The sequence below is a fragment of the Oncorhynchus nerka genome, linkage group LG22, assembly GCF_034236695.1.
Source record: "Oncorhynchus nerka isolate Pitt River linkage group LG22, Oner_Uvic_2.0, whole genome shotgun sequence".
Lineage (NCBI taxonomy): Eukaryota > Metazoa > Chordata > Actinopteri > Salmoniformes > Salmonidae > Oncorhynchus > Oncorhynchus nerka.
Window position 1 is genome coordinate 90243276 of NC_088417.1, and position 23670 is coordinate 90266945.

At 42.4% G+C, this 23670-nt stretch overlaps 2 protein-coding genes and 1 long non-coding RNA gene across 3 annotated transcripts; 1 reads left to right on the forward strand and 2 right to left on the reverse strand.

The window, feature by feature from the left end:
- Positions 1 to 872: 872 nt before the first annotated feature.
- On the reverse strand, positions 873 to 11125 carry LOC115105983 (MORN repeat-containing protein 5-like). Its single transcript, XM_029628543.2, has 5 exons — positions 10787 to 11125; positions 10438 to 10585; positions 9469 to 9580; positions 9102 to 9233; positions 873 to 1115 (listed from the first exon to the last, which is right to left on the reverse strand). Exons 1-5 carry the CDS (start codon positions 10924 to 10926, stop codon positions 1036 to 1038), a joined length of 612 nt encoding a protein of 203 aa, XP_029484403.1. The 5' UTR covers positions 10927 to 11125; the 3' UTR covers positions 873 to 1035.
- Positions 11126 to 13192: 2067 nt separating this feature from the next.
- On the reverse strand, positions 13193 to 16360 carry LOC135563836 (uncharacterized). The gene is made up of 2 exons (XR_010460593.1): positions 16094 to 16360; positions 13193 to 15378 (listed from the first exon to the last, which is right to left on the reverse strand). It is a non-coding gene; the product is annotated as an uncharacterized LOC135563836 (long non-coding RNA).
- A 22-nt stretch (positions 16361 to 16382) lies between these two features.
- On the forward strand, positions 16383 to 20914 carry LOC115105984 (NADH dehydrogenase [ubiquinone] 1 alpha subcomplex subunit 8-like). Its single transcript, XM_029628544.2, has 4 exons — positions 16383 to 16540; positions 17489 to 17652; positions 19580 to 19745; positions 20495 to 20914. Exons 1-4 carry the CDS (start codon positions 16490 to 16492, stop codon positions 20630 to 20632), a joined length of 519 nt encoding a protein of 172 aa, XP_029484404.1. The 5' UTR covers positions 16383 to 16489; the 3' UTR covers positions 20633 to 20914.
- The last annotated feature ends 2756 nt before the right edge of the window (positions 20915 to 23670 follow it).

A 23670-nucleotide genomic window follows, 5' to 3' on the forward strand; every position in this document is an offset into this window, starting at 1 on the left:
GCGCGGGGTAGGAAGCAATCACAGGCCGATGGCTGTGCTAGTGAGCGCTTCATGGGTCAGTGTGTGCAGTAATAACTATTCTCCTCTCCTCTCTTTCTCCACGGCTCTGCTGCTGATTCCTCCCGCGAGCCCAGCGGAGCGCCATCACAGACAGGAAGTCACTGTCAGGCTGCATCATGACATTGATCCCCTACTCTGGGTTCTGTTTCAAAGGGCAGCTCTCGCTGAGGCTAACGTCTCACTCAGAATATAACCTTGTCTGTCTGTAGAAAAACACACACAAATGTAAAACCCTCAAAATCGAACATGCATAAAACTACAGAAATATGCCCCCCCCAAAAAAAAAACAGCATTATAGTAGAAAATACAATTATCGGAGCCAAAGCCTTATATTGAGATTTCTTTGCATATTTCTATTGTTGAATGTATGTTCGATTTTGAGGGTTTTACATTGGTGTGTTTTTGTACAGACAGACAAGATATATCTCAATATAAGACTACAACTGGAACAAAGCCTATAGCAACTGCATATATTGCACGTATAACAGGAAGTCATCTCATGTTGATTTGCATCCATTAGGCTGCTACCTGCAGAGTCTTTCAGGACACTTGAGAGAACAATCTGACACTGATTACACAGGCAGCACCAAGCACCATGCAGAGAATTAAGGACAAACATTACACGTAAACAAATGGCTTTACACGTTAGAATGTTTTTTTTCCTCATTCTGCATGAACATGTTTGAAGCATTAGCATCTTTTTCGATCCAGACTTTATAACATTTCATTTCAGTATAGGCTGGCTACATTACATGCGTCTCGCTGTGTTTTTGTGCATCTGAAATAAACCTACCGATGTTTTTATGCATCTGTTAAAATCATATATATTTATAACAACGAAAATGTGTAATATTCCATATTTCACAAAATATGATTCACAGGTAGCCTATACAGTTAAACATTCCATAAATTAGCTGCCTTTAAATCAGCAGCTGCTCAGGCCCCTCAACTCAATGTCCAGTTCTGAAATTCAGCCTAGTTGTCAGGTGAATGTCCAACGATCTCATCCCAGCTCTTGCGACAAGTGGACACAATCCACTCCCGTTCATAGTCATCTGCAGGAAAATAGATTTTCAGAATAATCAAGTAATACCACGAAGGTCAGAATAAAGCAACAACCTTTTAAAACACGTTTTAAACACACAATTATTCTAACTGAAAGGGTATAAAGAAATAACTTATTCTAATAGTTCATTAAATAAAATTGTAATCTTAAAATGTGATCGAGGAAGACGAAAAAAGGACACTGGACTGGATGCATATAATTATATCAGAGCTTTTGAAATGGACACATTCAACTCAATAACGATTTACATCTCAGTGAAAAATCAGGGTAACAATTAGGAGAAAATAACTTCTTAGTGGTACTTCAACCACCAATAAATCACCAAAAAATGAACGACAATTTTAACAAGGATGACTCGACTACCAAAACTGCGGATAATATAGTGTTTTTCATAGTTAAAACTGAAATTACTTGATAATTGCAGAGCAAGAGGTAGCATCTCTGCTGGGACTGAATCGGAGCGTCGCAGCTGCACACACTTGAGAGCTCATCTGGGGGAACAGTGTGCGCTGGGCCCATTGTTGGGCACAGGTCTGAAGCTCTAGCCTGATTGTTTGTAATTGCCTGCGATAGCCCCAGCCACTCCAAGTCGCCTCTCTCGCCGCTCTACCTGGCGCGCGCGTTTCAGAAATAGAAATCACAGTTGCGAACGGGCCACGGTCTGCTCCATGCACCACTGTAACTGCATGCGAGAAACAGCCTATCCACCCTTTTTGTCGCGTTGTGTTGCCTCCCCCTTCTCAACAAACGGAGGTCAGCGTCAAGAAGGTCATTTCATCACTATTTTAAACCAATTAATACCACTGCACCGGTTTCTGCCTGTTGCGAGGTCTTACAGAACTGCAATTAGGCCTTCCGTTTCTCCGAGCGCGTATGGTAATGAGATAGAATTCACACATTTTCATATGCTGTAATTTGCCCTGGATTGTGGTCGTTCACAGAGTGTTTAAAAGTCACTCCTACTTTAATACAATTCTATTTGAGGGCACAGGTGGCCACCATGGTTCGGAAGCAATCTGAAATAAAATGTAAATTGTGAACACTTAACATACACTTCATGTGTTTTTAAATTGTTACTGTGGACGTCTTATAGAAAGCCTTCTATAATGACTGTTTAGGGGCGTTTAGGGACATTCATTTGGAATGTATTAATTATTGGAAACAAGAATTTAGCCTACACATTTTAGTAAAAAAAAAAAAATCCTAAATCTGTTCCAAAAAATATTATCCACCAGATCCAAATAATTGTAGGATGCATGGTTGTATTGTTTGATTCATTTATCTACACATGACTGTCATGAAATAAAATATGATAAAAGTACAACAACAACAAAAATGATTGGGAACACTGTACACTAGCTGTAGGCTATATTGCCTGTTACATATAACTTGTGGAATAGACACGGCTGTAATGCGCTTAACCAATCAGCATTCAGGATTAGACCCACCCTTTGTATAATGCATATCAATTAGCACATCATAAACATGACATTGTTGGTGAACCACTTTTCTCCTACTGACTATGCCTTTCCCTCTAGCCCCCCCCCCCCATTTGCTGCTGGCCATTAACTGGATATCAACTAATTCCCCAAACTCTCTCACAAAAAAGCTCAGACTCACCCAGGAGCAGTGGTGTACATGGTGCGGTAGGGAAACGATAATGGCTCCTTGTTAAAACATGTTTATCTTAATCCTTAAAATACACTCAAAGGGAAAAGTGTTTCCTGCCAACTAATGCAGAAAAAACACTTTAAAGTGTTAAATGAACTTAATGGCTGTCAGATCAACTTGACCAATAGACTTAACATTACTTAATGCTGCCAGTCGGTTACTTGGGCTAATACTGGAGTATGGTTGACATTGGAGTTGTCATGATTCTGGGGGAGTCTATTTGTTGAAATGTAAATAATTATTGATTAATGTACTGCATTGTCGAGCGACCTGGAACATAAGCATTTCGCTGTACGTGATGAATACATTTTGATTTGAATTTGATTTAGGATTGTAGAGGAGATGGTTTCAGGAAAGAACATAATGCGATATTACAGTAAACATGAACACGATGACCTGAACCCAGTGATATTACAGTAAACATGAACACGATGACCTGAACCCAGTGATATTACAGTAAACATGAACACGATGACCTGAACCCAGTGATATTACAGTAAACATGAACACGATGACCTGAACCCAGTGATATTACAGTAAACATGAACACGATGACCTGAACCCAGTGATATTACAGTAAACATGAACACGATGACCTGAACCCAGTGATATTACAGTAAACATGAACACGATGACCTGAACACAGTGATATTACAGTAAACATGAACACGATGACCTGAACCCAGTGATATTACAGTAAACATAAACACGATGACCTGAACCCAGTGATATTACAGTAAATATGAAGACATTGACCTGAACCCAGTGATATTACAGTAAACATGAACACGATGACCTGAACCCAGTGATATTACAGTAAATATGAAGACATTGACCTGTACCCAGTGATATTACAGTGAATATGAAGACACTGACCTGAACCCAGTGATATTACAGTAAACATGAACACGATGACCTGAACCCAGTGATATTACAGTAAATATGAAGACACTGACCTGAACCCAGTGATATTACAGTGAATATGAAGACACTGACCTGAACCCAGTGATATTACAGTAAACATGAACACGATGACCTGAACCCAGTGATATTACAGTAAATATGAACACGATGACCTGAACCCAGTGATATTACAGTAAACATGAACACGATGACCTGAACCCAGTGATATTACAGTAAATATGAAGACATTGACCTGAACCCAGTGATATTACAGTAAACATGAACACGATGACCTGAACCCAGTGATATTACAGTAAATATGAAGACATTGACCTGAACCCAGTGATATTACAGTGAATATGAAGACACTGACCTGAACCCAGTGATATTACAGTAAACATGAACACGATGACCTGAACCCAGTGATATTACAGTAAATATGAACACGATGACCTGAACCCAGTGATATTACAGTAAATATGAAGACATTGACCTGAACCCAGTGATATTACAGTAAACATGAACACGATGACCTGAACCCAGTGATATTACAGTAAACATGAACACAATGACCTGAACCCAGTGATATTACAGTAAATATGAAGACACTGACCTGAACCCAGTGATATTACAGTGAATATGAAGACACTGACCTGAACCCAGTGATATTACAGTAAACATGAACACGATGACCTGAACCCAGTGATATTACAGTAAATATGAAGACACTGACCTGTACCCAGTGATAATACAGTAAACATGAATACGCTGATTGTATCTGCTTGAAAAGGCTTCAGCTTGTCTGCGTCCCAAATGGCACAAGCCCCCATCAGGCTCCGGTCAAAAGTAGTGCACTATATAGTGAATAGGGGTGCCATTTTGGGAACACATCTCGACTCACAACCAAGTGGCAGTAGCTCAAACCAAGGCTGTTTTCCTTGGCAGAGGGATGTTTTGAATGTGAACCCTTACGACTTTCAAAAGAAGTTATTCTAGAAACAGGAAACTGCAACAAACACTGTGGCAATAGGGTTCCTGACCACTTGTAGGGCTGGTCCTGCTCGATGCCAGGGCGAACAACAGACAATTACAGACAGACAGATAAATACCAGTGGTGGAAAAAGTACCTAATTGTCATACTTAAGTAAAGATAGCTAAATAGAAAATTACTCAGGTAAAAAGGGTAGTCACCCAGTAAAATACTACTTGAGTAAAATTTTTAAAGTATTTGGTTTTAAATATACTTACGTATCAAAAGTAAATGTAAAATTGCTAAAACATACTTAAGTATTGAAAGTAAAAGTAAAATTATAAATCATTTCAAATGCTCTATATTAAACAAACCAGACAGTACCATTTTATTTTTTCTATTTATGGATAGCCAGGGGCACATTCCAACACACAATTTATAAACAAAGCATTTGTGTTTAATGAGATCAGAGGCAATTGCGATGACCAGGGATGTTCTCTTGATAAGTGCGTGAATTGGGCCATTTTCCTGCTAGCCATGCAAAATGTAACGAGGACTTTTGGGTGTCAGGGAAAATGTATGGATTAAAAAGTACATGGTTTTCTTTAGGGATGTAGAACAAGTTGTCAAAAATATAAATAGTAAAGTAAAGTACAGATACCCCCCAAAACTACTTAAGTAGCACTTTAAAGTATTTTTACTTAAGTACTTTACATTACAGATAGTTAGTTTTGTGCTGATAAGACTGCAGAGATGTAGTGTGTATCAGCTCAATCTGTTCCTGTATTCCACTATTGACTCTGTTCAGTTTGTAGCGTATATTGTGTGCTGGATGATGCACTCTATGTATCTCTGGAATTAAAAAGCTGATCCATAAGAGCTCTTGTATAGCTGGAGAAATTCAAGCATGTCAGTTGATCAGGCAGCAGTGGGCTCCATGTGGCGTTGGTTGGCAGGAAGGTGGTGGAAGTAAGACGCACCTTATTTCCACCCGCGCCACGACTCCACTCCCCCGACAGGACCGACCTCAGAGGGGTTGGGTCTAGTCCAGATGACCCGTTTCACCTCATCTTTCCTCAGCTGGGCTGCTGCTGGGAAGACTCAGAGATTCTTCCTCAGGGCTTCTTCCTTCCATCTGCTTTTGTGCTTCTTTTCATGTCTTGGCCCAAAGCCTGGGCACTTCCCTGACCCTTCCTGCCTGGCCCAGCGTCGCTCTGGTCTGAGGGCCCTGCTCCACTCCCCCTTCCCCCCGCACACATCCCTTCTTCTGTCCTCTTCCACAGCGGTGACTGCACTCTTTCCTCTCCTCTTCAAAACACATGGTCCCCACAGGGAGAGCAGTTCCTCTCAATGTCCAGTTAGTGCCGGGGCCCTCTGCTCTTCTCCTTCCTGGATGGAAGCCATTGGCATTAAATTCTGTCTTCACACCCATTTTGACAGACATACCTTCAACCTCTCAGAGATTATTAACACAGATCCAGAGGACACAGTGTTCCTCGTCACGTCATGTGACGAGGCCCAATGATCCTTCTTGTGCGTGCGGTTCCTCACACACACTGGCTGTCTATTGAAAGCTTATATGCATATTTCATTTTAAATTCTTCACTATATTAGTTCCTAGGTAAGGGCTAACAGAAATGGAGCATCAAGATAATGGATCTGAGGGGTATATTAAAGCATTAAATATACGGCCAATATGGTAAATATACCACGGTTAAGTGCTGTTATTAGGATTTCGACAAACCCCTGAGGTGCCTTATTGCTATTATAAACTGGTTACCAACATAATTAGAACAGTAAAAATACATGTTTTGTCATACCCGTGGTATTCTTTCAGACAATCAGCATTCAGGGCTCGAATCACCCAGTTTATAATGGTGGTTTTGAATGGCTGACATTTCATCCCTGATAGTAGCTGTAATAGCCAAGACCGTCTACGGTATACTGCTAAATAAATCAAAGATTTCCTGTAGAAAAATGCCCTACCAATACGCAGTACAAACAGCAAATGAATCTGAATCCAATGATTGGAACAACTGTATTTTATAGCTCCTCCTCTTTTCTCCTTCAACACTATCTTCCTTCCCTCCGTTTCATTGGTCAATACCAGAACTGTTATGAAGGAAAAAATCTGAACATATTTCTTATTGCACATGTTCAGGACATCTGTTCAGGATATGCATCTCTTTGTCTGTTTTTGTCTGTCTGTTGTCTATATACATAAATGAGATTTGAATGCTCCGGATCAAGCAGTGATTAATATGAGGACACTCATCTGTATCATGTTGCGTATAGTTACTCTAGACAGGGTTTACCAAACTATAGTCTGGCTAGTACATCCTAAACCACTGCCTACCTGTCATGGTCTGGCTGGAACCACTAGTACATCCTAAACCACTGCCTGCCTTTCATGGTCTGGCTGGGACCACTAGTACATCCTAAACCACTGCCTACCTGTCATGGTCTGGCTGGAACCACTAGTACATCCTAAACCACTGCCTGTCTGTCATGGTCTGGCTGGAACCACTAGTACATCCTAAACCACTGCCTGTCTGTCATGGTCTGGCTGGGACCACTAGTACATCCTAAACCACTGCCTGTCTGTCATGATCTGGCTGGAACCACTAGTACATCCTAAACCACTGCCTACCTGTCATGGTCTGGCTGGAACCACTAGTACATCCTAAACCACTGCCTGTCTGTCATGGTCTGGCTGGAACCACTAGTACATCATACACCACTGCCTGTCTGTCATGGTCTGGCTGGGACCACTAGTACATCCTAAACCACTGCCTGTCTGTCATGATCTGGCTGGAACCCCTAGTACATCATACACCACTGCCTGTCTGTCATGGTCTGGCTGGAACCACTAGTACATCATACACCACTGCCTGCCTGTCATGGTCTGGCTGGAACCACTTGTACATCCTAAACCACTGCCTGCCTGTCATGGTCTGGCTGGAACCACTAGTACATCCTAAACCACTGCCTGCCCGTCATGGTCTGTCTGGGACCACTAGTACATCCTAAACCACTGCCTGTCTGTCATGGTCTGGCTGGGACCACTAGTACATCCTAAACCATTGCCGGCATGTCATGGTCTGACTGGGACCTCTAGTAAGTCCTAAACCACTGAGTCAGTCAGTGATCATCCACATACACACACCTGTGTTTGTGGCAGGCTGATCAAAGGCAGTCATAAATATACACTTTCATATCATATTTAGCATTTTATGTGTGTATATAGTCTAAGCCTATACACTCACTGTTTCCAAATAATGCCGGCTTAGCTGCAACCTATGGCAAGAGATAGAATATAGTGTGGCTATTATTTCACAAGACAGACGATGACATCACAGCTGGGCTGTCTCCCATAGATACACCCCCATCCATCCCATTCACAGAGAGACGATTAGATCCATAACCGTTCGTAATCCATGACATTGTCTGGTGATGCAAAAACAAAAATATCTATCTCAAAACCTGACAGACCTCGTTGCCTTCAAATCAAAGATCCCACATCGAGCACTCAATGGGTGGAAAAAATGTGTTTAAAATGTTCCCTTTGAAAACAAAACTAAAATGACTGCAGTGGAGAGGCATGCTTGGCTGAGAGAACTACAGATGATGAGGGTAATAAGGCTGCCTCAGCAAAGTATCTGGCTGAAATAATCTTACATTAGAGAATATGGGTAATCCGTTTATAGTATTTTATCAGTTTTTAATATCAAATGTTTCCCAGGTGGCCAGAGCTTACTGATGGGATAATAATTGCCCTGAACATTATAATAAAGCAGGGGTGCAACTTTCGCTGGGGACGAGGCACACCGTTGCCTCGTTTTGTACTACATTTTTATCATTGGAATGTGATACAAAACAAGGAAGCTGTGTGCTTTAGGGCCATGTGGACGCTTCTGAGTGGTCGGGTAACCTGTTTGGGGTGTTTATCCAACTGGATTTAAAATGTATATATAAATAAATAAAGTTATGTCCCCCCCACTTCTAAAACCAAAGTTGCACCCCTGTGATAATTTTTTATATTTTTTTATTTTACCTTTATTTAACCAGGCAAGTCAGTTAAGAACAAATTCTTATTTTCAATGACGGCCTGGGAACAGTGGGTTAACTGCCTGTTCAGGGGCAGAACAACAGATTTGTACCTTGTCAGCTCGGGGGTTTGAACTCGCAACCTTCCGGTTACTAGTCCAACGCTCTAACCACTAGGCTACCCTGCCACCCCAAAAAGGAATGAGGCCCAAAAATATGATAAGTTAAGATAAAAGACAAAGTCAAACTCAGTACTGGAAAATTGGAGGTTACTGCGCATTCAAATGAGCCGGAGGTCAGAAATATATGTGATACAATACGCCTGGATCTGTTTTCACACTCAGTGTCAAAACCTTGAAGTGAGCTCCAACAGTCTCTGCTCACCTGCGTTCCTCAGGAATTGATGCTCATAGTCAGTGATAACCCTGGTGTTGGGGTCGTAGAAGCCGTCCCCACAGTCATAGCAGCCATCTGGGATGACACGCGGCGGGTCCAGGTCTGTCAGCTGAGACTCCCCTGCCAGGACAGATAGACAGAGAGTCAGTGACTGGTCAAGTCCTGAGACAAACAACAAAAAACAAGGTGACTGAATTTGACAAAACATACAGATTGTGGTAAAAACCATTGAGATAATATGTTCTATCCCATTGCTATGGTATTAAGACTGAAAAGATTATTATCCTAATACTTTAGGATTTAGTCTGCTTGTAAAAAGGTAGATTTTCATTTTAAAAAGAAGTGCATGTTTTACCTGCAGGTTTGAGTCCATTGCACCTCTCAGTGTAGAACTGTCTGTCATAACCATCACAGAAGTCCCAGTCCTTCTCCTGGTACTCCAGCCCATCAGAGAAGGTATACTTTCCCTGTGGATGAAACACTGTAGTATTCTGCAACAAACTGTTGTTATTTAGTCATAAACTTGAAACTTGTATCTAATGGCAAATAAGGGTTATTAGGGGGGAAAAAACAGACAAACTTTTCACCACTTCAATTCTGTTTGGATTGGGGAATTACATTTCACCACATCATAGGCATAAGTATGTCAATATGGTTGAATAGTCTTTAAATGTGCATCCTATGTTGAGAGATCTATGTTCCATATCCTGTGGAGTTTTTACCATGAAACAAAGAGAGGTCTGAGCTGGATGGGAGTGAGGTGTGTTTGGTCATGGGCTTGCTAAACCTAGATCATGTCTAATGGACCGCAGTAATCATGATAATAATCGAACGAACTGGTTACTATTATGGCTGAGATACGCATGAATGAACGGTTGACCAAAAAGGAATGTCTTTCCTGTGTGGAACATGCAGAGAGCACATGTTGGAGGAGAGGTATGGAAACGGAATAACTGCGACAATGAATGTGAATGATTGCTAAAGGGGACCAGATGTAATGGCCACTATAACCAATGCGAAACACACACACACACACACACACACACACACACACACACACACAGACCTACACAGGCATGAAGGTGCACACACACACACACACACACACACACAGACCTACATAGGCATGAAGGTGCACACACACACACACACACACACACACACGGACCTACACAGGCATGAAGGTGCACACACACACACACACACACAGACCTACACAGGCATGAAGGTGCACACACACACACACACACACACACACAGACCTACACAGGCATGAAGGTGCACACACACACACACACACAATCACAGAAAGTATGCTCCACACCTGTTTGGATATCCCTTTCTCCCAAGTTCCTTCATATTTGCTTCCATTTGGAAAATAGAGAACACCTTTTCCATGGAACATGCCATCCTTCATATCCCCAACATATCTTGTCTCTGTGGGGAATTTATACTCTCCTTCTCCCTCCATCCTGAGGAACAGAGCAAAGGACATAGCTAATTCACCAATGGTGAGATGATAAGAACATTCGACTTCAACTTGTGCCAGAACTGGTGCAAGTTAGCTAGCTACCCACTACTGCTAAAGTAAGCTAGCTAACGTTATGTCACATTACACTTTGACACAGAAGTTTTGCAAACTGGCCTATGGCAATTTTTTTTTATTAATTTACCTGCCATTCTTGAAGGCGCCAGTGTAACTGCTACCTGTGAACTCCATATTTGCTATGAAGTTACAATGAAAAACAGAGGTTAGCTTAGCTGACAGCTGTCTGGTTTCTGCAGCAAGCAGGTTGTGTGACGACGTCGCCATGGAAACGGGAAGCTCGTGCGGTGTCTCTTTTTTTTTCAAATTTCACCGCATGAAGTGTATTATGATAAAATAAGCCTAGCATGTTGTCTCTTGTCTTAGAAAATAGTAAGTCTTGTAAACACAATACTTGAATCCAATGTTCCCTCTAAACCGGGGCCTGCGCATCTCCCCATGAACTGCAGCGCAGAACAAAAACCAGCGCAGAACAAAAACCAGCACAGAGAAGCACGAGATTGAATTTTATTCAACTTTCTTGAGTGTTCCCCATTAGTTAACACTATCAAGTCAACGTTTCCCTTTAATGTGGGAATTGTGATCGAATCAACGCAATATTAGACACTTTCAACGCAACATACCCGAAAGAAAACGAACTATGCCAGACTTAGTATGCAAAACTAACTATATGCAAATAGACCATTGCCATATATGGATTTGCGCCGTTCACTTGGAACTGGACTGTTTTACTGCATGAGTGTCAGGATTATAATGGCTTGTTTTGAAATCAAAGCAAGAGTTGCATGTAGCCAGGTGTGTATATTTGTTCATATTCTTTGCTAGTTAGTGAGTTATTAGCCCAGTTAAAACTAATTTGTAGTCAGCAATGTGGGAGTGATTGCTTCCTACAAGAGCACAAACCTTGTACATTTCTAGACATATTTGAAAAGTGAGGCCATTAAGGAGCTTTTTTTCTTTGTCTTAAAGGGGCAATGTTGTATTTTGAGAAAGGCTTGAATAAGCTAAGTAGCCAATAGGCAGAGGGTAGCATAATTTGTCTGGTTCTCTGTAATAATGGTATGGGAATAATAATGAATTTAATTTTGTAAAGTGATTTCTTGCGTCAAAAAACACAACAACATTTTCAGTCACCTTGTCTGAAGGACAAGTGCATTAACAGGTTAATGTCAAGCCCTGCATGTTTTTTCAAAAGTCTCATGGAATGTAGGCCTACATTGAACACCACACATTGGCTGCTACCGTAGGCTGAATGATAGAACCTCTATTTTTATATTAAAATGTAATGTAAAGCATTTTCTCCATTTTTTTTTTAATAGTAGGCCACTCTGGTAGGCCTACCTACATTATGATCAAATAGCCACAGTAGCCTATAGCCACAGTAGCCTAATTGGCCACAGTTAAAACAATACATTAAAGTGTGTACAACCTCAGTGTTCACAGTAAATGTGCCGGAAGTTGCATAGAAATTTCACAAGGTTCAAGTTTGCGCTCAGCAGACCTGAAATGTGCTCAGTGCTTGAGACAATACAAATATTGGCGTACCACACAACGTAGGGAGTTCTAGGGGTCTGCCTCCCATCAAGTTGTTGTTGTAAATTAATCATTTTGAAAGAAACCCTCCCATGTCCTTCATAAAACTTTTAGAATTTCCACCTGTAGCAAGCCAAGTGTTTATGTTGTCCAATTGACATGGGTAGGTTAGGTCAGACCATATCATTTTTGGTTAGGGTTAGGCTTAGCTAAAATGCTGTACTCCATCTAGCTTCAACTAAAAGCCATCAGTTCCCAGAAACCATCATTGTCACCACACCGGGCCTCCAGCCATACCAATTCAGGCTCGGGCCCTACCTTTTGGGGTGGGTCAACATTCTAACAGCCTAATAATAAATACATTTAATATATGCTATCTCAAAAAGTATTTGGTTGTGTTTATGAAGGTCTTAACATTAATACGAAATAAAATGTATTTCAAAGAACACAATAGGATTGTTTATATATAGTATATATACAGTGTACTATCTATAGTTATATACAGTATTTAGCTGGAATTTATACACTATTAAATTATACTTACTTTGTTATTGAGTGGCTGACGCATTAAATCTATTTGTTTTTTTTAGGTTGGGAGGGGCACGAACTCCGATCTTGCAGGGGGTCCACAGAAACTGCAGTACACCACTGAATACAAATTGCTGTATTTCATGCAAAATCGAGCTGAAATGGCTCATGTTTTCTTTGTTTTTTTTTTAAACAGTGAGGATTTCTACAATCTTGTATGAAATGAAGTCATCTAATAAAACAAATGATAAGGGGTTTCTGTTTTGAAACCCGTCCACCATTGTAAAATGAACACACCTCAATGCAGGGGTGTCCAACTCATTCCATGGAGGGCCTAGTGTCTGCTAGTTTTTGTTTTTTCCTTTCAATTAAGACCTAGACAACCAGGTGAGGGGAGTTCCTTACTAATTAGTGACATTAATTCATCAATCAAGTACAAGGGAGGAGAGAAATCATGAAGACACCCGTGAAATTAGTTTGACAAATGTGCCTTAATGCATACTTTTACATAATATTATGTGAACTTAACACACACAAAATCTTATATTATGTATGAAGTTTTTCCTTAAAGTATAATTACTAATGTTACTGCCACCTCTACAACAAATACTGTACATACTTAATTAAATACATGTAATTTAAACAATTTATTTGAATACTGTAGAATTTCATTCATTCCTATGGAGGACTGCTCCTAGTGGTCAGAAAGGATAAACGTTTTTCCACCATTCATTGTTCCCATAGGGGATTTTAGGAACTCTTAAAATAAGGGCTGTGTTTCGTGTAGGCTTACACTGGCATGACGTTTCGATAACTGTGTAAATCTCTCTCAGACAAGGTGACTTTCATCAATATATTTTCCTGTATTTACCCCCCCCCAAAAAAATTAAACGCTAGTAAACTGCTAATGTGGCTATCATACACAACTACAAATGCCATGGTGCTCTGGATGAGACTGCCGAATCGAGGCAAAGGTAAGGATTTCTGGATTAACTATCTAATGTTAACTAAATTTAGTAATTCATAAATTGGCTAAATTTACTTAAATTGACAATTCTGTGAACTGTCTAGGGCAAGTTTTAAATTGACACAATACCTGTTAGCAAATGAGTCAGATAAAGATGAGGTGCAGGAGTTTGCAGTGATTTGTAGTCTTGCATGATGTCTACTTTTATGGTAACTAGCATTTTCAAATCTGAGCATAAATAGAACAAAATACACACTGCTCAAAAAAAGAAAGGGAACACTAAAATAACACATCCTAGATCTGAATGAATGAAATATTCGTATCAAATACTTTTTCTTTACATAGTTGAATGTGCTGACAACAAAATCATACAAAAAGTATCAATGGAAATCAAATTTATCAACCCATGGAGGTCTGGAGTCACACACAAAATTAAAGTGGAAAACTACACTACAGGCTGATCCAACTTTGATGTAATGTCCTTAAAACAATGAGGCTCAGTGTGTGTGGCCTCCACCTGCCTGTATGACCTCCCTACAACGCCTGGGCATGCTCCTGATGAGGTGGCGGATGGTCTCCTGAGGGATCTCCTCCCAGACCTGGACTAAAGCATCCGCCAACTCCTGGACAGTCTGTGGTGCAACGTGGCGTTGGTGGATGGAGCGAGACATGATGTCCCAGATGTGCTCAATTGGATTCAGGTCTGGGGAACGGGTGGGCCAGTCCATAGCATCAATGCCTTCCTCTTGCAGGAACTGCTGACACACTCCAGCCACATGAGGTCTAGCATTGTCTTGCATTAGGAGGAACCCAGGGCCAACCACACCAGCATATGGTCTCACAAGGGGTCTTAGGATCTCATCTTGGAACCTAATGGCAGTCAGGCTACCTCTGGCGAGCACATGGAGGGCTGTGCGGCCCCCCAAAGAAATGCCACCCCACACCATGCTGGAGGATGTTGCAGGCAGCAGAACGTTCTCCACGGCGTCTCCAGACTGTCACGTCTGCCACATGTGCTCAGTGTGAACCTGCTTTCATCTTTGAAGAGCACAGGGTGCCAGTGGCGAATTTGCCAATCTTGGTGTTCTCTGGCAAATGACAAACGTCCTGCACGGTGTTGGGCTGTAAGCACAACCCCCACCTGTGGACTTCGGGCCCTCATACCACCCTCATGGAGTCTGTTTCTGACCGTTTGAGCAGACACATGCACATTTGTGGCCTGCTGGAGGTCATTTTGCAGGGCTCTGGCAGTGCTCCTCCTTGCACAAAGGCAGAGGTAAAGGTCCTGCTGCTGGGTTGTTGCCCTCCTACGGCCTCCTCCACATCTCCTGATGTACTGGCCTGTCTCCTGGTAGCGCCTCCATGCTCCATGCTCCATGCACGAGCAGCCAGATAAGCTTGGATCCATTGGTCCCAAGTGTCTCTCTCTGAGATTGTAATGTAGTCAAATCCCTGGTAGGTAGGCAAGGACCTCACCCCGCCAGCTTCAATAAGCAGCGGAATCCCCAGATAAAACAGGTTAGGCTAAGCCGTGTTTCGGTTGTCCCTTTCTGTTGTGTACGGAGACAAAGCACCATCCTACCCAGTGCCCTGCATTATTCCCATCCGGAGCGTTTCCGACCTCACCAGTCCGGGCCCGAATCAAGTCTATGGCATTCTGCCATGGGAAATCCTGACATTCCCTCAAGGCCCTATTGAGAGAAGTAATCACTGTCAGCATCATAAACTCTGTTTGATCAAACATAATCCTCAACTTGATTGAGACTTCAATTGAGCACATCAACCACCCGAGCCACTGCCTGTTCACATCGCTACCATCCAGAAGGCAAGGTCAGTACAGATGCATCAAAGTTGGGACCGAAAGACTGAAAAATGCCATCAGACTGCCAAACAGCAATCACACACTCAGCGAGGCTGCAGCCTACATTGAGACCCAATCACTGGCTACTTTAATAAATGGATCACTAGTCACTTTATGCCACTCTAAATAATGTCACTTTAATTATGTTTACATATCTTACATTACTCATATCACATGTATATACTGTATTTTATACCATCTTGCCTATGTCGCTCGGCCATCGCTCATCCATATACTTACATGTACATATTCTCATTCACCCCTTTAGATTTGTGTGTATTAGGTAGTTGTTGGGGAATTGTTAGATTACTTGTTAGATATTACTGCACTGTCGGAACTAGAAGCACAAGCATTTCGCTACACTCATTAACATCTGCTGACCATGTGCATGTGACAAATAAAATGTGATTTGACTTGACAGACAGTGGCACCTAAATAGTACAGTTGGTGGAAATCCTGCCAGTCTGTTGGCCTGTCCAAACTCGTGCCAGGAAGTACCACACCGTGAGCACATTGTCTCTGGTAAAGTCTATCTCCTGGCTTACTTGATGCAGGGTCCTCCTGTCCTGAGTTAATTAAGCAGGAGTGATTGATCCTCCAGACGTCAGGATTGTGATAGCCAACACCATCAGATTGAGGATTGCTTAACCTGTTCAAGGCGACAAAACTAAATGGATTAACGCCACCGGTGTTCTATCTCCAATGAAGAAGGAAACCAATCGTAAAACAAGTTAACTCGGCGTTTAAATCCATGCAAACCACAGTATCTTTGGTGTTATTCTTTCGGTTTCTACACGTCACTGAAATGCGTTTCAAACCTGTGGACATGCGCAATGCACTCACTGACCTTCCTTATGCGGCCTCGTCCAGTAGCTAGACGAGGACCTTGAGTGTGTATGACATTGTTCTTTCATTTTGATTAATCTGACAGAAACCGGACCATGCCGGGTTCGGTGGAGGTTCCCACTTTTAATGACTTGAATGTTGAGGAGGTAAGAACGAGGCGTAACGTTGAGAAACAATCTGGTTAGCAATGCTAGCAAAGTTAGCTAAATCAGCAATCCAACTGGAGCTAGCATAGCAGGCTATTGTTAGCTAGCAAGCTTGTTAAATACTGGCTTTCCAACAAGGTTACTAGCTTTCGTTTTCTAGGTGTCGTGTTGATTGCAAAGTATTGCATCGATTGTGATACCGTCAGCTAACGTTACTTGCTGTGATCTGGAAGTGAAAGGTTAATGCTAGCAAACGTTAGTTAGGTACTATAACTTAGCTAGCGTTTAATTTATGTACAGCAGTCCCTGTTTGAGACAGCTACAGCTGTTACTATAATAACATGTTGTGATACCGTACAATGCAAGATACCTAGCAAGCTTGCTAACTCTATTATCATGTAAGTGATTGTATGCGTTCTGGCTAGCTAGCTACTTGGTTTAATTGAATTCCCCTCAAGTTGTCTCACATCAAAATGTATTTTTGGCTAGCTGTCAATCAGTTATGATATTTAGCCTGTCCTTGAGTGCATTTACAGGGCAACTTCAGTTGGCCTACAACAAGAATACAGTTGATGTTTGGGGCGCATCTAAAGACATCGATATAATGTCGCGATTTGTATTCTGAGCAATATGTTTTGAACGGAATAAAATGAGACCTGTAAGAAATAGGAGCTCGTGCCCCTCTGATTGCCATGATCAAAAACACTGATGTACTTTAATTGATCTCCCCACTCCAAATACTAGTACGCCAGATTTATGCTCTCAAAAAGTAATGTTTTTTTTTTCCAAAGATGGCATATCTGACAATGTTCACCTTTGGCTTTTGTCATTATATTCGGCTGTTTAGGGTTTGAAATTGAAGTAAGCTATACACTTGTCTATATACAGTATGTGTGTCCGTGTTGAGTAGTGTCTGTAGAGTCTCATTCTGCCCTCGCCCCTGTGTAGATCAGTGTGTCATCTGCGGTGCTGAAGGGAGCTGCCCACCACTATGGCTCACAGTGTGACAAGGCCAACAAGGAGTTCATGCTCTGTCGCTGGGAGGAGAAGGACCCTAGGAAGTGTCTGAACGAAGGGAGGAAAGTCAACGAGTGTGCACTTAACTTCTTCAGGTAGGTAATCATAGTGTTGACTGACTATTAAACACCCACATGAAAAATGTTGGTCTGTTTCACATGAGCCACTTTAATGCTGTTTTAGCATGATTAAGGACCAGTAATAGTTGTGATGACATGATATAAGATCTTAAGCCTGCATGTGTTTTTACAACAGAAATTGAAAAGATGTGAACCCTTGCCAGGACTGTATGTTTACTGTATCCACATCCAGCAGCTTTTGCTGAACTACACTGTCTGCCGTTTTAGATTCATGGTTCTGTCAACAGTTTTCAGCCGAATAAAGCCTCAACCTGGGTGTTTTCATATGGCCATTACAACAGGGTGAATAGATTTCAACTTAAAGCGTACAGTTTCCATTTCACTTCTGTTCTGCAACTGACAAATAAGAGTCAAGAGAGTGGTAGGCTAACTATATGCTATCTGTCAGTCAGACATGGTATATACAGGTAACTGACAAAATAAAGGAAACCCCAACCTTGTGTCTTAATATGGCGTTGGGCCACAACGAGCCAGAACAGCTTTAATGGAACTCTTGGCAAGGGATTCTTGCACAAGAAATTCCATCATTTGTTTTTTTGTTGATGGTGGTGGAAAAAGTTCTCATGCACCGCTTCTGAATCTCCCATAAGTATTAGATTGGGTTGATATCTGGTGACTGAGATGGCCACGGCTTATGGTTTTCATGGGTTGTCTCACGGTGGGGGTTGACTGGCGGCTTTGTTTACAGAAGGCTGCTGTGCACTAATAACACCTATTAATGCTGGACACACAGGCACATACCTCTGCAGTGACTGGTATCTGTCTGTGAATTGGGCTGGGTTTGACATGCAGGCTTGCTCTGTGTAAGGTCCACAAATAAAACCCCACTTCCAAAGCAGGAACACATAAACAGTTCTGCTCCCAGATGTAAACAGGCTGAGTGGTAAAAGATGGCATTATTGTAATGGTACAAGGTTTTGTCAAACTTGTAATTACAACTGGTTGTTTATTCTTTTGGAGGTCCTACACCTACCTTGAAGTGGTACCTTGCCCACATTTAAAAAGGTCAATTAACATAGGGCTAGCTAGATAGTAAAAACAAGTTTTATCCAGGATCATAATAGTATGTAGTATGTACTCAAGTGTTATTTTGAGCATAAGAAAGCCAACTCTTGTCCAGCATGTAGGGAAAGGGATACATTTAGAACTCACTTCAGTTTCCTGTGTGAGATGGGGGACATTTGTCAACAGCCTATGCTCCTTAAAAGAACCGAGGGCTTAAATAAGTAAATAGATGCCTGGGGAAGGGATTCTGTCTGAATTGTCACCTGAGTGGCGCAGCGGTCTAAGACGCAGCGTCTCAGTGCTAGAGGTGTCACTACAGACTCTGGTTCGATTCCAGGCTCTATAACAACCGGCCGTGATTGGGAGTCTCATAGGACTATTTACACCTTTATAACCCTAACCCTTTATAATATAAAAATACATCAGGAGTCACTTAACAAACAAAGGCCTTATGCTTGTTAACATTGTAGTGAAGAGTACACTACAGGGTCAGAGTAATATGGTGATTTCTCTGTAGGGACAATCGAGTTTCATTGAGAACCTTTGAGGCCAGTTCCAATACTCATTAGACAGTTTCCTTGTCAGACAGTGTGTGGATATCAACAGCTTTCTCTCTATACGACTCTGAAGGGTTAGTCCCAAATGGCACTCCAGGGATCTGGTCAAAAGTAGTGCCAAGTAGGCGAGGGTTTGGCCGGGGTAGGCGAGGGTTTGGCCGGGGTAGGCAAGGGTTTGGCCGGGGTAGGCAAGGGTTTGGCCGGGGTAGGCAAGGGTTTGGCCGGGGTAGGCAGTCATCGTAAAATAAGAATTTGTTCTTAGTTAAATTAAACAACAACAACTGTGTGCTAATCAGATGTTTCCTTAATGTTTCCTCCAGGCAGATAAAGGGGAGCTGTGCTGAGTCCTTCACAGAGTACTGGACCTGCCTGGACTACTCCAACCTGGCAGAGCTGCGTCAGTGCCGCCAACAGCAGCAGGCCTTTGACAGTTGTGTGCAGGACAAGCTGGGCTGGGAGAGACCCAACCTGGGAGAACTGTCCAAGGTGAGGCCCTTTAAACTATTACCAGAAGGAGAAGTCGGCTCATTTAGTAGACGCAGAGCGACTTAACAGTAGTTAAGCGGTGGTCCTGAGCTGGGTGATGTGCAGTGGGATGGAGGGGATGAAGGGGAAGGGGTTTGAGAGGTGATGGAGTGGCACAAGGCAGGGCCTGCCTGCATGTGGTGGGCAGAGGAGTTGAGGGTGGAGTCCACACATGTTTCATATGTGTTTTTCTTCTACTGGTCCCTCGTGAGAATTGAACCCACAACCCTGGTGTTATAAGCTCCATGCTCTACCAACTGAGCCACACGGGACCTCTCTGCTGCTCCCAGACATCATCTTTCAATAAAGCTTTGGGTGATTCAATTCAAAGATCACGTTTGGGAACAACAAAAGAATGATTGAACATTCTCTATGTATTGGACCTTCATTTAGTCCAACTCCTGTTATTATGGATGTTTAAAACCCTGTCCCATTCTCTTGCCTATACTACCAGCAGGTTGGTACTCTCCATTTGCCTCTGTCCTCCATCAGCGGTGCAAATGCTAGGTAAACAGTACTCCCTCACATTTGAAAACAGCTCTAAGCCTGTTGACACAGATCTTCATTGAACCAATATGCTTTCTCTTTTACCAGCAAAACATTCACTTGTGTTTTTAGTACAGGCCTACAAACCAGTCTGCCTGCTCCCCGTCTCCTCTCCTCTTTGCTGTGGATTTATGTAACGTTTCGGCTCCTGTGTTTCTCTTCAGGTGACAAAGGTGGACACCTCTCGTCCCCTTCCTGAGAATGCTTACCACTCGAGACCCCGGCCAGAGCCCAACCCTGTGATCGAGGGCCAGCTGCAGCCAGCCAAGCACGGCAGCAGACTCTTCTTTTGGAGCTGGTAAAGGGTAATCTTCCCAGCCTCCGCACCAATCCTCACCTTAACCATTAGTGGGGGGCAAAACTAGGGGCAACTTCACCCTACACCGGAAGGCAGTCCTCCAGAGCCTATCCCATCATGCCTGCTGTCTTGTCCAGTACAGCCACCATCATCAGACCTGGTTGGACAGGAAGGGACGTCTGCGTGCACCAGCCATCGTCACATCTCCTCCTATGTTGTAGAAATGATCATGAATGAACAAAAACTACTTGTGTTTTTTGTTGTGAAATAAATGCTAAATGTTGAAGTTGTTTAGAAATCTCCTGTCTGGTAGTTAGAATGTTACGTCGGTTTTAAAGGGAATGTTCAGCTGAAATGTCTTGTATTTTTGCATTTGGTTCAAAAGACTCAAGGAAATGTATTTTCTACAAACTGTAGGAGATCATTGATTTAAGTTATGATGTTGCAGACAGGAACAGTGTCTGTCTCACCCCCCTTGAAATCCTGCAGTGTAGTCATCATCAACTGTATTGTTGGGTTCAGGGTCAGTACCCATGAGCACTGTCCAGTTTCCTCCTGTTCTCCCTGCTCACTTCCTGCCTGAGACCCGGAGGATGGTCCTGGGAAGACAGACGGGGTCAGTTCAAAGACAGTCTTCTTCCCAAATTGCACCCTATTTCTTATATAGTGCACTACTTTTGACCAGATCCCTGGAGTGCCATTTGGGACTAACTTTTCAGAGTCGTATAGAGAGAAGCCTGTTGATATCCACACACTGTCTGACAAAGAAACTGTCTAATGAGTATTGGAACTGACCTCAAAGGTTCTCAATGAAACTTGATTGTCCCTACAGAGAAATCACCATATTACTCTGACCCTGTAGTGTACTCTTCACTAAAATGTTAACAAGCATAAGGCCTTTCCTGATGTATTTTTACATTATAAAGGGTTAGGGTTATAAAGGTGTAAATCTGAAACAAATCAAATTGTATTTGTCACATCCGCCAAATACAACAGGTAGACCTTACAGTGAAATGCTTACTTTACAAGCCCTTAACCAACAGGTGTAGACCTTACAGTGAAATGCTTACTTACAAGCCAGTTTAACCAACAGTGCAGTTTTAAGAAAAAGTGTTAAGTAAAAAATAAAAAACAATTCCAAACAGGAATGGAGTCTGAGGTCTGTCAGTGCAGTGTATAGTCTGAGGTCTGTCAGTGCAGTGTATTGTCAGAGGTCCTTGGCAGGGGGAGAAGCAGGGCTGCCTGTTGCTGCCAGGAATACAGGATCTGCATCCCAAATAGCAACCTATTTCCTCGGTAGTGCACTACTGTTTCTTTTGTATTTGATCATCAGTCTTAAGTAGTGAGGACATCCAGTCACTGGACATTTTTCTCACAGCCTCTTCATCCTCTAGAAAGCAGCCTCTTCATCCTCTAGAAAATAGCCTCTCTGTCCTCTATAAAAACAGCCTCTGTCCTCTATAAAAATAGCCTCTCTTTCCTCTATAAAAACAGCCTCTGTCCTCTATAAAACAGCCTCTGTCCTCTATAAAACAGCCTCTTTGTCCTCTACAAAACAGCCTCTCTGTCCTCTATAAAACAGCCTCTGTCCTCTAAAACCAAATCACAGATAAGATTGATCCCTTTGAATTTAGAAGACTTCAACAAAGGAGACATTACTGTGATAGCTACATTCCTATCCTCTCCTAATAAGAGAAACTCAATTGTCAGAGGGCTGATTGTCTTCTGTAGAAATCCCCTGAAGATCCCCTGAGATGTGGTCTCTGGTCTGTACCGGTGGCTCGTGCAGGAAGCGTCTGACAGCGGTGGTCCTGAGCTGGGTGATGTGCAGTGGGATGGAGGGGATGAAGGGGAAGGGGTTCGAGAGGTGATGGAGTGGCACAAGGCAGGGCCTGCCTGCGTGTGGTGGGCAGAGGAGTTGAGGGTGGAGTCCAGTGTCTCTAGTAGAGGGGAGTGGGTCTAGTGGCTCGTGGCAGGCCCGGCTCAGAGCCCCTCAGGAAAGGGGGAGGCCACCAACAGTTGAATTTGACCTGCTGCAGGAAGCCTACTCTGGCAGAGGAAAGAAATTCAACACAGGATTTTCTCGAAGCAACAGCCCGCTCGGGACAGTAAACCGCAGTGCTAAAACACAAACTAATTAACCTTCCCCAACTGTCAATATTCCCACTGTTCAGCCCACCACTTTGACAGAATCAAATTAAATATTTGAAGTGGCAGTGGCTCGTGGGTACAAACAGTCAGTTGCTGCCCAAATGTTTTAATCTCACAGTCATCAGGTCCTCTTGTGTTGGAGAATAGGGATGGAATTCTATGAGGTGTCAAAGGAAGTATTTCCATAAGCACTGTGTCTTTTCCCTATTTAGTGTTTGGTATAGCTGAATATCCTTCATTGTTAGTTGTAGTAATGCTCCCTCAAAATCCTTCTTTAGTCAAGGCAATCACCTAGATTTTTTGGCAGTTCTTGATTGCTTTTGCTATGAGGGTGTTGAATCAATCAAAATGCAAATGAGTTTGTCTTAGAAATCTGTCTTGTCTCGCAAATATGCCAAAAAAGTATCAATGCCATTATGAACCTCGTCAAGCAGACCTATTTGATCTGTTTATCCTCTAGTCCTCTGTAGAGCTCTCTGTTCCGTACATGGGTTGACTTCTGCTTTAATGTTTCTTCTCAACATGTACTTGTCTGCTTTGAACTCCCATGCAGGTTGTACTTAATAGCCAGTTGGACTCTGCCACTCATGGGAATTGTCATTTTGTAGAGTACAAAGAGATCTGGGACTGGAAGTCACTCCCCAGATCCCCACCAGTCTAGTCTAAATAATCCCTGGACTAGTCTTCTCTCTCTCGCTTGTTAAACCCAGACCTGGGCTCAAATAATATTTGAAATAATTTCATATACCTACACTGTGCTTTATTCAGCTTGTCTGTTGTAATGAAGCCAATAGAAAAGTTCCAAAAGGGCAAATCCTGCCATCAGGTACTCCAGTAAGGCTAAAGCCAAACTCTCCGTATTTTAAATAGTATTTGAACCCAGGTCTAGTT